The sequence below is a fragment of the Cnephaeus nilssonii genome (genome assembly GCF_951640355.1).
Source record: "Cnephaeus nilssonii genome assembly, chromosome: 3".
NCBI lineage: Eukaryota > Metazoa > Chordata > Mammalia > Chiroptera > Vespertilionidae > Cnephaeus > Cnephaeus nilssonii.
The window spans coordinates 57524929-57537916 of NC_137074.1; the positions used below are offsets into that span (position 1 = coordinate 57524929).

The following is a 12988-nucleotide window of genomic DNA, read 5'->3' on the forward strand; positions in this document are numbered from 1 at the left end:
TTTAGCTTCACCTTACCCTAAATTATAATTAAATTTTGTCAAGGATTAATAGATTTTCAACAAAAATTTAAGGAATACGAGATAGAAAAGGCTTAGAGATATAATTAAAATCACAGAATTTATTATAAATCCATAGTTTTGACATTTCACAATTAGAGACAGCAATCTGGTAAAACAGAGCACTGAACTTGAACACTACAACACCTGATCTGCCACTTGTTAACTAATAATATGTGGGCAAGTTACTAACCTCTGAGTCTTTTTTTCTCATCTTTAAAACTTCAAAAAAGTGCCCAGCCGGGTGTGGCTCAGCGGTTGAGCATTGACCTAGGAACCAAGAGATCACCGGTTCGATTCCCGGTCAGGGCATATGCCTGGGTTGCAGGCTCAATCCCCAGTGTGGGTGTGCAGGAGGCAGCCAATCAATGATTCTCTCTCATCATTGATGTTTCTATCTCTCTCTCCCTCTCCCTTCCTCTCTGAAATCAATAAAAATATATTAAAAAAAAAAAGAACTGGACTTAAAAAGAAAATTCTTAAAAAAAAACTTCAAAAATGATGTTTTAAGATTAAATGAAAACACATGGAAATGCTGGTTCTCATATAAAAGGTTAAAAATGTAACATCAACTGAAAATTCTGAATCAAATTTAATTTCTTTTATCATTTAAAGTTAAAGTACATTTTCCTCAGTCTTAGGAATTTTTTTTCTTAGTATAAAATACATTATCACATGTCTTGTAAATTTTATATTTATAGCTGAATGTTTCTTCAGTCATCAGTATCACTTCCTGAATCACTCAGCTGCAAATCATTTCCTAAAATAAAAAAATAGCAAAACTGTAATAATGAAATATTTATATTTAAATATTTAATATACTTATTTTTATAACAAATATTATATAAAAAGTAATCCAAGTGGTCCTATTTAGGCAACGTTTTGTCATTAATAATCAGACTGTTGATCCTACAATTTATTCATATCATTAGTAATTTAAATAATTAATACTATCTGTAAAGAAAAAATACACCATCAATCTTTAGCATAGTTTTAGTATCGTCCGGTTTCTATATTAGTCTTCTTTCACATACCAACATCACACTTTTTTTATATCAGTGATTTAATTACATCAGGAAATTAGAGAAAATACAGTTTAGAAGATTGGACTATATCATTTGGAAGAGTGCAAAAATTATATAATTTTTTACCCAAAATGTCAAAATATTTACATAGTGTTTGTTAAGGGTAACTCATCATTGATTCCTTTTGTAATTCACCCATGTGATTACAGTCATGAAATGTACATTCCAGTGGAGGAAACAGTAAAAAAATAAATAAACAAATATCTATACTAATAAAAGAGAAAGATGCAAATTGACTGTACCTTCGTGATGCCCACCAGCCAATCAGGAGTGTGTATGCAAATTAACTCAACGAAGATGGTGGGTTAATTTGCATGCACAAGTGCCCAACGGCCAGGGGCGTTCCGCACCACTCCAGCAGCGTGGCCTTTGGGCAGCGTGGGAAGGCGGAAAGGTGGCTCTGGGCTGGAGCGAAGGCCCATTCTTGCACGAATCTTCATACATCGGGCCTCTAGTATAATATAATGCCAAGTAGGTATAAATACTATGAAAATATAAAGATGGGTATGGAGCCTGGCCAGCATGGCTCAGTGGTTGAATGTCGACTTCTGAACCAGGAGGTCACGGTTGGATTCCTGGTCAGGGCATATGCCTGGGTTGCTGGCTCTATCCCCAGTGTGGGGAATGCAAGAAGCAGCCAATCAATGATTCTCTCTCATCATTGGTATTTCTATCTCTCTCTCCCTCTCCCTTCCTCTCTGATATATATATGTACTAGAGGCCCAGGGTATGATTGAATCATGCACGTGTAGGGTCCCCTACACGCTTTCGCTTTCGATCACAGGGGAGCTGGGTGCCTGTCCGCTGGTGCACCAGGCCTTTCAGAAGCCTCCGGCGTGGCGGAGGCTTCTGAAAGGCCTGGTGCTTTTGCTTTCAATCGCAGGGGAGCTGGGTATCTGTCCGCTGGTGCACCAGGCTTTTCAGAAGCCTCCGGGGGTGAAGGCTTCTGAAAGGCCTGGTGCCTGAGCGGACAGGCACCCAGCTCCCACGCTTTTGCTTTTGATCGCTGGTGCACCAGGCCTTTCAGAAGCCTCCAGCGTGGCGGAGGCTTCTGAAAGGCCTGGTGCCTGAGTGGACAGGCACCCAGCTCCCACGCTTTTGCTTTCGATCGCGGGGGAGCTGGGTGCCTGTCCGCTGGTACACCAGGCCTTTCAGAAGCCTCCGCCCCGCCGGAGGCTTCTGAAAGGCCTGGTGCCTGAGCAGACAGGCACCCAGCTCCCCCGCTTTTGATGGTCCCCGGTGGGACGTGAGCTCGCTGCCCCAGAGGTCCCTTCTGTGCCGCAGCACAGCCATGGCGCAGATGCTGAGCTCGAGCCACCACTGGCGACGTGAGCTCAGCGTCCCGCCGGCCCAATCGACCACCCCGGCCACCCAGAGTCCCGCCCTCCCCCCCCGCGCCTCCTGGCCAATCACAGGCATAGCGAAGGTATGGTCAATTTGCATATTTGTCTATTATTAGGTAGGATATAATAAATAGAGTATGGAGAGAGAGAGATGAGAGGTGCTACTTTATATAGGGTAGTTGGGGAGACCTCCTTGAGAAGTGACATTTGACTAGAGATCAAAATTTAAAAATAAAGTCAGGAAAATATGGAGATGGGTAACTGCCCAGGCTCAGGGAACAGCACATACAAATGCCCCAAGGCAGAAGCATGTGTGTTGTGTTCTCTGACTATGAAAAGGTCACTGTGGCTGGAGTGAAATGAAAGAGGAGAATGATAAGAAATGAGGCCAAAAAGATGTCAGTTGTTTTTTAGGTCATGGTAAAAACTTTGAATTTTGTTTAAAATGGGAATTCATTGGAATAAAGATCTGGGAGTCACTGATTGCAGGGGTTTATCTGAAATTATGGGATTAGACAAAATCATTTAGGTAGTAAGTTAAAATGGTTAAAAATATTCTCATATTTTTAACTCCTCCACAATCAACAAAAGCTGGCATATTTTGAAGTTAATACACAGTTTAAGAGTAGATTTTATAAAGAGATTAAAAATGGCGGCAGAGTAGGAGGATGCTGCACAGACATGCTCCCAGGAGCAAGCTGGAATTACATCTGAAATATGGAAAGGCTTCCTGAATAATCAATGGAAAACTCACAGGAGAGAACCTGATACCCAAGGACCGAAGGTGGAGACGGCATAGAGACTGGGAGGAGAGGCGGAAGCGTGGAAGGGCTGACCGGGCACCCACAGATAGCAACTGAGTTCAGAGTAATGATGGTAATAATGTTCAACAGTATGAAAGAAAATATAGTAACTATGAAAAAAGAACAGTCTGAGATAAAGAATGACATAACACAAATAAAGAACACATTGGAAGGAATACATAGCAGATTAGGGGAAGCTGAGGATTGAATCAGTGAATTAGAAGACAGAGTTGAAAATACCATTCAATCAGGGAACCAAAAAGAAAAAACAATTAAAAAACAGGAGGACAGCTTAAGGGAGCTGTGAGACAATGTGAAAGGCAACAATATTAGAATAGCAGGTGTGCCAGAAGAGGCAGAAAGGGAGAAATATATAGAGAAGGTGTTTGAAGAAATAATGGTAGAAAACTTCCCTAATCTGGTAAAGGAAAAAGTCACACAAGTCCAGGAGGCACAGAGAACCCCAAACAAGAAGAACCCAAACAGACCCACGCCCAGACACTTCATAATGAATCTTAAAGGTAGCAAGAGAAAAGAAAACTGTTACCTACAAAGGAGTTCCCATAAGGCTGACCCCTGATTTCTCATCAGAAACTCTACAGGCCAGAAGGGAATGGCATGAAGTACTCAAGGTAATGGAAAGCAAGGATCTGAGGCCAAGATTACTATATCCAGCAAGGCTATCATTCAAAATAGACGGTCAAATAAAGAGCTTCCCAGACAAAAAAAAAAAAAGCCTAAAGGACTTCATCACCACCAAGCCAGCATTACAAGAAATGCTAAAGGGATAGCTGTAAGGGATTGCTGAGAAGAAGAAACAGAGAGAGAAACCTAGCCACAAAGAATTAAAATGGCTATAAATAAGTACCTCTCAATAATAACCCTAAATGTAAATGGATTAAATGTTCCAATAAAAAGGTGTAGGGTAGCTAAATGGATACAAAAACATGACCCAACTATATGCTGTCTACAAGAGACCCACCTCAAAACAAAAGACACACACAGGATGAAAGTTAAGGGATGGAAAAAAATTTCCCATGCAAATGGAAAAGAAAAAAAAAGCTGGAGTAGCAATACTCATATCCGACAAAACAGACTTTAAAAGCATCATGCTAAGCAAAATAAGCAAGTTGAAGAAAGATAAATATCATATGATCTCACTCATTTGTGTAATATAATGAACAACATCAACTGATGAACAAAAATAGAACCAGAGGGGGGAAATATTTTAGAATATAATAGAAGTAATCCTGTTATTTGAAGATTTTTAATATTTCCTACAACTTTTGTGATATCATACTATGTTAGTACTGTTTTGGTAATATTTTACTTAAAATCCTTTTATTCTTGAAATATTAATGTTTATTGCATGTAATATTATTATAGGTAAGATCATTTTCTTGAATAATTGGTGTTTATGGCATGTAACATTATCATATTTAAAATAGTTTTTCTTGAGATATTAATGTTTATTGCATGTAACATTATTAAAGATCAATTTTCTTGAAATATTAAGGTTTATTGCATGTAACGTTATTATATTTAAAATCATTTTTCTTGAAATAAAAAAAACTGAAAAAAAGTAGTTTTTATGCAATCTACAAGTTGTTGTAAGGCATCTCAGTCCATTATCTGAACTCCAGAACTGATTACATCATTTGATAAAGAAATCTGCTAAAGCTTTTTTGTGTATATGGTTCCCATGACCATTTTCTTATTTTCATTACTTAAACTTCCACTTATTGCCTTAGCTAGTTTGTCTCAGTGGATAGAGCATCAACCAATGGACCAAGGATCCTGGGTTTGATTCTGGTCAAGGGCATGTACCTCAGTTGCATGCTCAATCCCAAGCCCTGGTCAGAGCAAGTGGGGGAGGCAACCAATCAATGTCTCTCTCTCACCTCGATGTTTCTCTCTCTGTCTCTCCCTCTCCCTTCCACTCTGTCTAAAAAGCAGTGGAAAAATATCCTCGAGTGAGGATTAGCAGCAACAAAAAATTTTTCCACTAATTACACAACTATTGAATGGCATAAGAATGTTAAACTTGATGATACCTGTAACAGGAGTTTCTCAAGTGACACAAACCCAAACATCCTGAATTCTACTTTTCTTACTAGACTTCATGCTATAGAGGTTATGCTGTTAAAATGGTCAGTTTTGAAGATATAAGATTAGCCTTTGAATATGGGATATTTAGTACAGGCAATATTTTTAATCTAAATGGTAATTACGACTTGAGGAAAAAATAGTTTCCCATAGCAAATGCATTCAGACACCTAAACCAATGCTTTTTAATGAAACCAATACTGCCCCCTAGGAGATGTTACAGAAATTTGCATGAGGGGTTGCTTATGCAGGTGATTTGCAAATTGCTAGTGGCATTCAGTGGGAGAGTAATTTAGGGATGTTAAATGTTTTGCAATGCTGGGGCCAGTCTTGTACAATAAAGATCTCTTCCACATTCTGTAACACTTGAAAGTCCAGTGGGATATTCATGTACTAGAAAGAAATGTTTATCATTTTAAGGCCATAACCAAATTACATTTTTATAAACTAAAAGTATTCTTTTGCACAGATTTAAAATTCACTTATAAGGATGTAGCTCTCATGTAAAGTGAAAGAACACTTTATTTTTGTTTTTCTTAGAAGCATACAAAGATTTTTTTTTAATAAGTTGGGAAAACACATAAGTGATCTCAATGCTGCCCATTGTATTTGGGTGAGCAATACAGCACCTCAGTAGAAAAAATCTATAATAATAAAAGCGTAATATGCAAATCGACCAAACAACCAAACAGCAGGTGGGTGCGATGTGATTGGTCTGGGGGCCCCACCATTGCCCCGCAGGGGGAGGTCCAGGCCACCAGCTGGTGGGGTGATCAATTTGCGGGGGGGGGGGAGACTCTGCGATTGCCCCAAAGAGGGAGGCCCAGGCTACCCTCTGTGCAGGGATTGATTGCGGAGCCCCGGCCGGGTGGGCGGGGCCTCCCTCTGCTGGGCAATCGATCTGGGGGCCCCATGATATGGGGCCAACGACGCTGTGGCGGGTGTGCAGGGCCAGCCAGCGATCGTCCCACAGAGGGAGGCCCAGGCTAGACAAGCGATCTCACCCCACGCCTGTCGCCCGCAGAGGGAGGCGACCGGTTACATGGGGAGGGAGTGGGCAGAACCACACAGATGGCAAGCAGTGGCAGCAGTGGGGATGGGGCAAGCTGCCGGCAGCCGGGGGAGGAAAGCCCCGATATGTCCTGATCACCGGCCAGACCTAGGGACACTACTCAAGGGGTCCCGAATTGCAAGAGGGCGCAGACCGGGCTGAGGGACATTCCCTCCCCCCCTCCCCACTGCCATGTACAAATGTCATGCACTGGGCCTCTAGTTACATATATATATATATATATATATATATATATATATATATATATTTTTTTTTTTTTTTTGTAAATAATTCTTTATTGTTTAAAGTATTACATATGTCCATCCTATTTTTTCCCCCCAGTGACTCTCTCCAGCCTGCCCCTGCACCTCCCCAGGTTCTCACCACCCCACTGTCTGTGTCCATGGACCATGCATATATGCATACAAGGTCCTTGGTTGATTACCTCCCACCCACGCAGCCTCCCCCACCTTCCCTCCAAGATTCCGCACTCTGTTCCATGCTTCTGTGTCTCGGGACCCACTCCGTTCCTCAGTTTATTTTGTTACTTAGATTCCACATATGAGTGAGATCATATTTTACTTGTCTTTCTCTGATTGACTTATTTCACTTGGCATGATACTCTCCAGGTCCCTCCATGCTGTCTCAAAGGGTAAGAGATTCTTTTTTTTACTGCTACATAGTATTCCATAGTATAAATGTACCACAGCTTTTTTTGAGTGGATATATATTAATTTATATAAATTATTTTCATTTTGTCTTAATGTTATAATTAATTAATAATTTTAAGACAGTAAGGGGGATTAAAAAACATCTGTTATAAAAGAGGGTACTGGATTTGATAAGGTTGAAAAATGAGATGATTACAGTAAAAGTAGGGAGAGCTTATTTTCTCTTATTAGGAAACCTCCAGTTTGGATAAAATATATTGAGAAAAGAAATCCCAAGTGGTTACTACTGGTATAACAAATCACTACTGACTTTTGCATGTAATTTTTGTATTCACAATCTTTCCAATTCTTTTATTATTTCTATAGTTTGCTGATTCTCTTGGATTTTCTATGTAGATAATTATACTGTCTATAAATAAGGAGAATTTTATTTGTTTCCAATTATAACTTATTTCTTTTATTTTTTTATTGTATTTGCTAGAACTTTAAGTACAATGTTGAATAGAAATCATAATATTAGTCCTCCTTGTTTTCTCCTGACTTTAGTGAATGAGAATGCTTCTAGTTTTTATTACCATAACTAAAGGCCCAGCACATGAAAATTCGTGCATGGGGAAGGGGGGCGTCCCTCAGCCCGTTCTGCTCACTCTTACAGTCTGGCCTCCCTCTGCAGGAGGCAACTGGGCCAATCAGGGGAAGGCGGTGCCCCCATCACCATGCAGCTGCTGCTGCTGAAGGCCACAGTGGCTGCCTGCCCTCGGCCCTCACAGCTGTTGCGGCTTTGTCCGGAAGGATGTTCAGCTATCCGGTCTAATTAGCATACTATGCTCTTACTAGAGGCCCAGTGCATGAAATTCATGCACGGGAGGGGTCCCTCAGCCCAGCCTGCACCCTCTCCAATCCAGGACCCCTTGAGGGATGTCCGACTGCTGGCTCGGACATCCCTCTCGCAATCCGGGACCGCTGGCTCCTAACTGCTCACCTGCCTGCCTGCCTGATCGCCCCTAACCACTCTACCTGCCTACCTGATTGCTCCTAACCCCTCTGCCTGTCTGATCGCCCCTAACCACTCTCCCCTGCCAGCCTGATCGCTCCTAACCACTCTGCCTGCCTGCCTGATTGCCCCTAACCACCTCTGCCTCGGCCCCCGCCACTGTGGCTTTGTCCAGAAGGACATCTGGAAGACGTCCAGTCTATCCAGTCTAATTAGCATATTACCCTTTTATTAGTATTGAATATTATAGATGTTTAGTGGTTTTTTTTTTTAATAGTTCATTTTTATGAAATTAAAGAAATTCCTTTATATTCAACCTTTGGTAAAAGTTTTTAAATTTATAAATATTGAATTTTGTTAAATTCAAATTTGCTGAAATGATCATATGGCTTTACTCCTATAACCTGTTAATATGGTGAATTATATTGATACTATTTGATACTATTTCAGATACTGAATACTTCTTACATTTCTGTGATAACCTTCATTTGGTCATGATTTAGCTTTGCTTGTTTTAAGTAGTACATTGGTCATTCAGTTCGCTAATATCTTATTTAGTAATTTTGCATCCTTGTTAATAAGCGAAACTGATCCACATTTTTTGTCTGTACAGTTTTGATATTGAAATTATTCTAGAATTATAAAAAAATTGGATCACTTTTCCTACTTTTCCATACTCTGAAACAGTTTGTAAAAGAATTATTTGTGAAACTATCTTTAGTTTTCCAGTATCTTGAGAATTTGGAAATAGGGTGGAAGATAAAGACACATTAGTTTCTTCAGGCTTTCCATTTCTCTTTGAGTCAGATTTGGTAAATTATACTTTTTCTAGAAAACAATCTACTTCTATGCCAAATTTATTGGGACATATTTTTTATATAATTCTCATAACTCAGAAAATAAAAGCATAGTATAGCTATAATTTTAACCACTTTTTCATTACTAATATTGTTTATTTTGTGCCTTTTCTCTTTTTCTTCTTAAGCCCTTGTCAGAGGTTGGTCTTTTTTATTAGTTTTCAAATAAATTACTTCTGGTTTTGTTTATCCTCTGTTTCTTTTTTTTCCATTATACTACTTTAAAATCTAATCTACATTACTTTCTTCTGCTTTCTTTAAGATGTTATAATTTTCTAGTTCCTCAAAGTGAAACTTTTACTAATTTATTTCCAATTAAAAAAATTTTGTGAGGCTATACAACATTTCCTTATAAGTACCATGGCTGCATTCCAAAATTGCTGAGATATACTATTTTTGATTCTGCTTAATTACAAATATTTTATAATTTCATGTAGGTTCAATTTAACATGTAAGTTATTAGGCATGTGCTTTGAAGTTTCTAAGCATGTATTTAAAATGAATTTTTATTAATTATTTATGTTTTTATTGTAGTATAATCATACTACCTAATAAAGAGTAATATGCAAATTGACCACACCTTCGCTAGGCCCAAGCCACGCCCACCAGCCAATCAGGGCGAGTATGCAAATTAACCCAACCAAGATGGCGGTTAATTTGCATACCTAGGCGCCCTGAGCGGCGGATTGCAGGGTGCCGGAGCAGACCCCCTGTGATCAATTGCAGGGAGCTGGGTGTCCGCTTCGGCCTGGTGCCAGAGCAGACGCTCTGCAATCAATCACAGGGAGCTGGGGGTTGCTTCAGCCTGGTGCTTTAGACATTAGGCGTGAGAAGGGGCCAAGCCTACAATCAGAGGTGCCGGGGGAAACCCCTTCCCAAGCCTAAAGCCTGGGGCTGAGCCTGCAATAGGAGGTTCCGGGCGGGGGGTTGAGGTGACGACCCCTTCCCAAGCCTAAACCTGTGGCGGAGGCTTTAGGCTTGGGAAGGGGCCGAGCCTGCGATCAGAGATTCTGGGCGGGGGTTGAGGGGACGACCCCTTCCCAAGCCTAAACCTGGGGCGGAGGCTTTAGGCTTGGGAAGGGGCCGAGCCTGCGATCAGAGATTCTGGGCGGGGGTTGAGGGGACGACCCCTTCCCAAGCCTAAACCTGGGGCGGAGGCTTTAGGCTTAGGGAGGTGCTGGGGGAAACCCCTTCCCAAGCCTAAAGCCTGGGGCAGAGGCTTTAGGCTTAAGAAGGGGCCAAGCCTACGATCAGAGGTGCCGGGGGAAACCCCTTCCCAAACCTAAAGCCTGGGGCAGAGGCTTTAAGCTTGGGGAGGTGCTGAGCTTGTGAGAGGAGGTTCTGGGGGCGGGGGAGACCCCTTCCCAAGCCTAAAGCCTGGGACCGTGGCTTTAGGCTTAGGAAGGGGCCAAGCCTATGATCAGAGGTGCCAGGGGGGAACCCCTTCCCAAGCCTAAAGCCTGGGGTGGAGGCTTTTGGCTTGGGAAGGGGCTGAGCTTGGGATCAGAGGGAAGGGGGAAATATCAATGGAAACATATCCTTAGGTGAGGATAAAAAGAAAAAGAAAGAAAGAAATGTCATATCCTATGAAAGACAAATCTTGAAAATGCTTAAAGAAAGTTGTCATTTTTTCATGGTGAAGGGACTGGAGTCCGTGTTGATGAAAATACCTTGGCAGCTGTGGTGATTGGCAGTGGCTGCAGCAGTGGGGTGATGGGGCTGGCGCCTTCCCCTGATCAGCCCGGTTGCCTCAAGCAAAGGGAGGCCAGACTGAGGCTTAGGTCATCCATAGGACATCCCCTGAGGGCTCCCAGTATGTGAGAGGGGGCAGGCTGGGCTGAGGGACCCCTCCCCAGTGCACGAATTTCATGTACCGGGCCCCTAGTATAAAATAATCAATAAAATATGAATTCTTCAAAATGTGTTATTTCCCTAATCTAGTAGGAATTAGTTTCTATAAATGTTTTACATATATCTAAAACAAATCCCACTTCGCAGTTTTGGATTGTAGGATTCTATATTTACTATTAGAATAGGTATGGCAATTATGTTGTTGAAAGATTTTGTATGTCTTCACTAAATTTTGTCAGCTTGATTACAGATGCATTAATATTCTACTATGATAAAGACTTATCTATTTCTCCTACTTATGTCAATTTTTGTTATATATATATATATATATATATATATATATATATATATATACACACACACACACACACGTATATAACTACATATTTTAATATATATGAACATATGTGGTAAAGACATATTATTATGGTATACCAATTAATAATTGTTTATCCTCCTAGTGAATTAAACCCTTGTCATTATTTGACCATTCAAGAAATCAGATGCTCCAATTTTACCTCTCAAGTTAGAAGTAATAGCTTTAAAGACATAAATAACTAGAAGTTCGAAAGACCTTTCCTGGTCCCTAATTAACACATAGTCTTACTCTCTCCGCCACCCAATTTGGCTCTTTTCCTGTTTAATGCTGTTATTAGGCTAGAGCTAGTCAGTCTTTCCTAGATGCTTACTTTATCATTATTAATTTACACAGTGAGAGTAGTTTTAAAGAGAAGTCCCATTCTCCCCCAGAGAGTATCAACCTGCATGCCTTTCCCGGGCATCTACTATGTATCAGGTACTGTGCTAGGTGCTAGCATTCAATGATAAGCAAAAATAAAGAAGACTGATGTCCTCCTGGAGCTTATACTTTGGAATAGAGCAAATCACACAAATAAATATAAAATGATAAATGTGAAATCTGATATGAAAAAGCTATTACTCTGAAGGTCTATTAAAAGAGGGATCTGACCTTATCAGGAAGGTCAAGGAAGGCTTTCTTGATAAAGAAAACTTTGAATTTTAACCCAGAGGAGAAAAAGTTAACTACATGAAAAGCAAGAAGTATTTCTGGATGAATGGACAGCATTTAAAGGGTCCTGTTGTGGTCAAAGGGTTTAAGTATAATGACAAAAGAAGGCAAATGTTGCTATAACACAAAGAGAAAGATCATTATGTTAAAGTGTTTTGTTGCTATCCTAAAAGAATTACAAGCTATTAAAAAGTTTAAAGCAGAAGAGGTGATAAATCATTGTTTAATTATGAAAAGATCAATATAGCTGCAATGTACACAATAGATAAAAAATGGGTTTAAATAGATATGGGGTGAACCAATTAGAAAGTCATTGCATAGTTAAAGCAGGAAACAAAGGTGTATTTAACTAAAGTGATAGTGGCAGTGTAAGGACAAAAAGAGGTCGCTCCTTTTATTTGCTGCAGCCTTTCCTAATTTATGAGAAGCACCTAGTAATTAAACCCCAAGATTGGTGGCTCCTTTGATTCAAACAGCTCCTCTGTTCAAGCTGAGGGTCAAGATAAGCTACTCTCAAGGCTTCATTCTTGCACCCCCTCTCCTCCCTGCTGTTTTCATAACTCAGGGATAATTCGCATCAAGGAGTCTCTAGTTAGTAGAAAGTGCCTTTCCTCCTCCCTTTCAAACCCAAGCTTCCCCCTTTTGAACTTTTTGTAAATTTTGCTCTAAGCATGTTTTACAGGCTTGGTAAAAATATTGATAAGACACCTCCTTAGAACATTTGCCAGACTGTCTCCTGGAAAGCAAACAAACTACAACTTTTCAAGACAAACCCCCTGGTATCTGCTCAACTTCAACCCAAACCCTCTTCCTTCCTATGTTGGATCACTATGTTGGACACCATTTAAGATTAGCAACAGCCACTGCTTAAAAGAGCAAGCCACCCTTTCTTCCCTGCCTGTATTGACTAGCAATACTTGGCCTCTCTTGGAAAGTAAAATAAACTTCCTCTCTGCATCTCTTCTTTTAGGTGTGAATTTTTTCACAGCCCGTGTCACCAGCCAAACTCTAACAGGTAAAGATGCAGAGAAGTAAATGAATTTGAGAAATATTAAGGAGATAAAATAAACAGAACTTGATGAAGGACTGACTATACTGTAAAGAAAGAGAGGAATCAATTCCGGTCAAGGGCACATGCCC

At 40.4% G+C, this 12988-nt stretch overlaps 1 protein-coding gene across 2 annotated transcripts in view; it reads right to left on the minus strand.

The window, feature by feature from the left end:
* Positions 1–224: 224 nt before the first annotated feature.
* The window catches only part of EAF2 (ELL associated factor 2), a 42242-nt gene continuing 29478 nt past the window's right edge, over positions 225–12988 (minus strand). For both annotated transcript variants that reach the window (XM_079767122.1, XM_079767123.1), the window contains one exon: positions 225–817. In XM_079767122.1, the coding sequence (XP_079623248.1) occupies positions 771–817 (47 nt within the window). In that variant the 3' untranslated portion in view covers positions 225–770. The remainder of the gene's footprint in view (positions 818–12988) is intronic.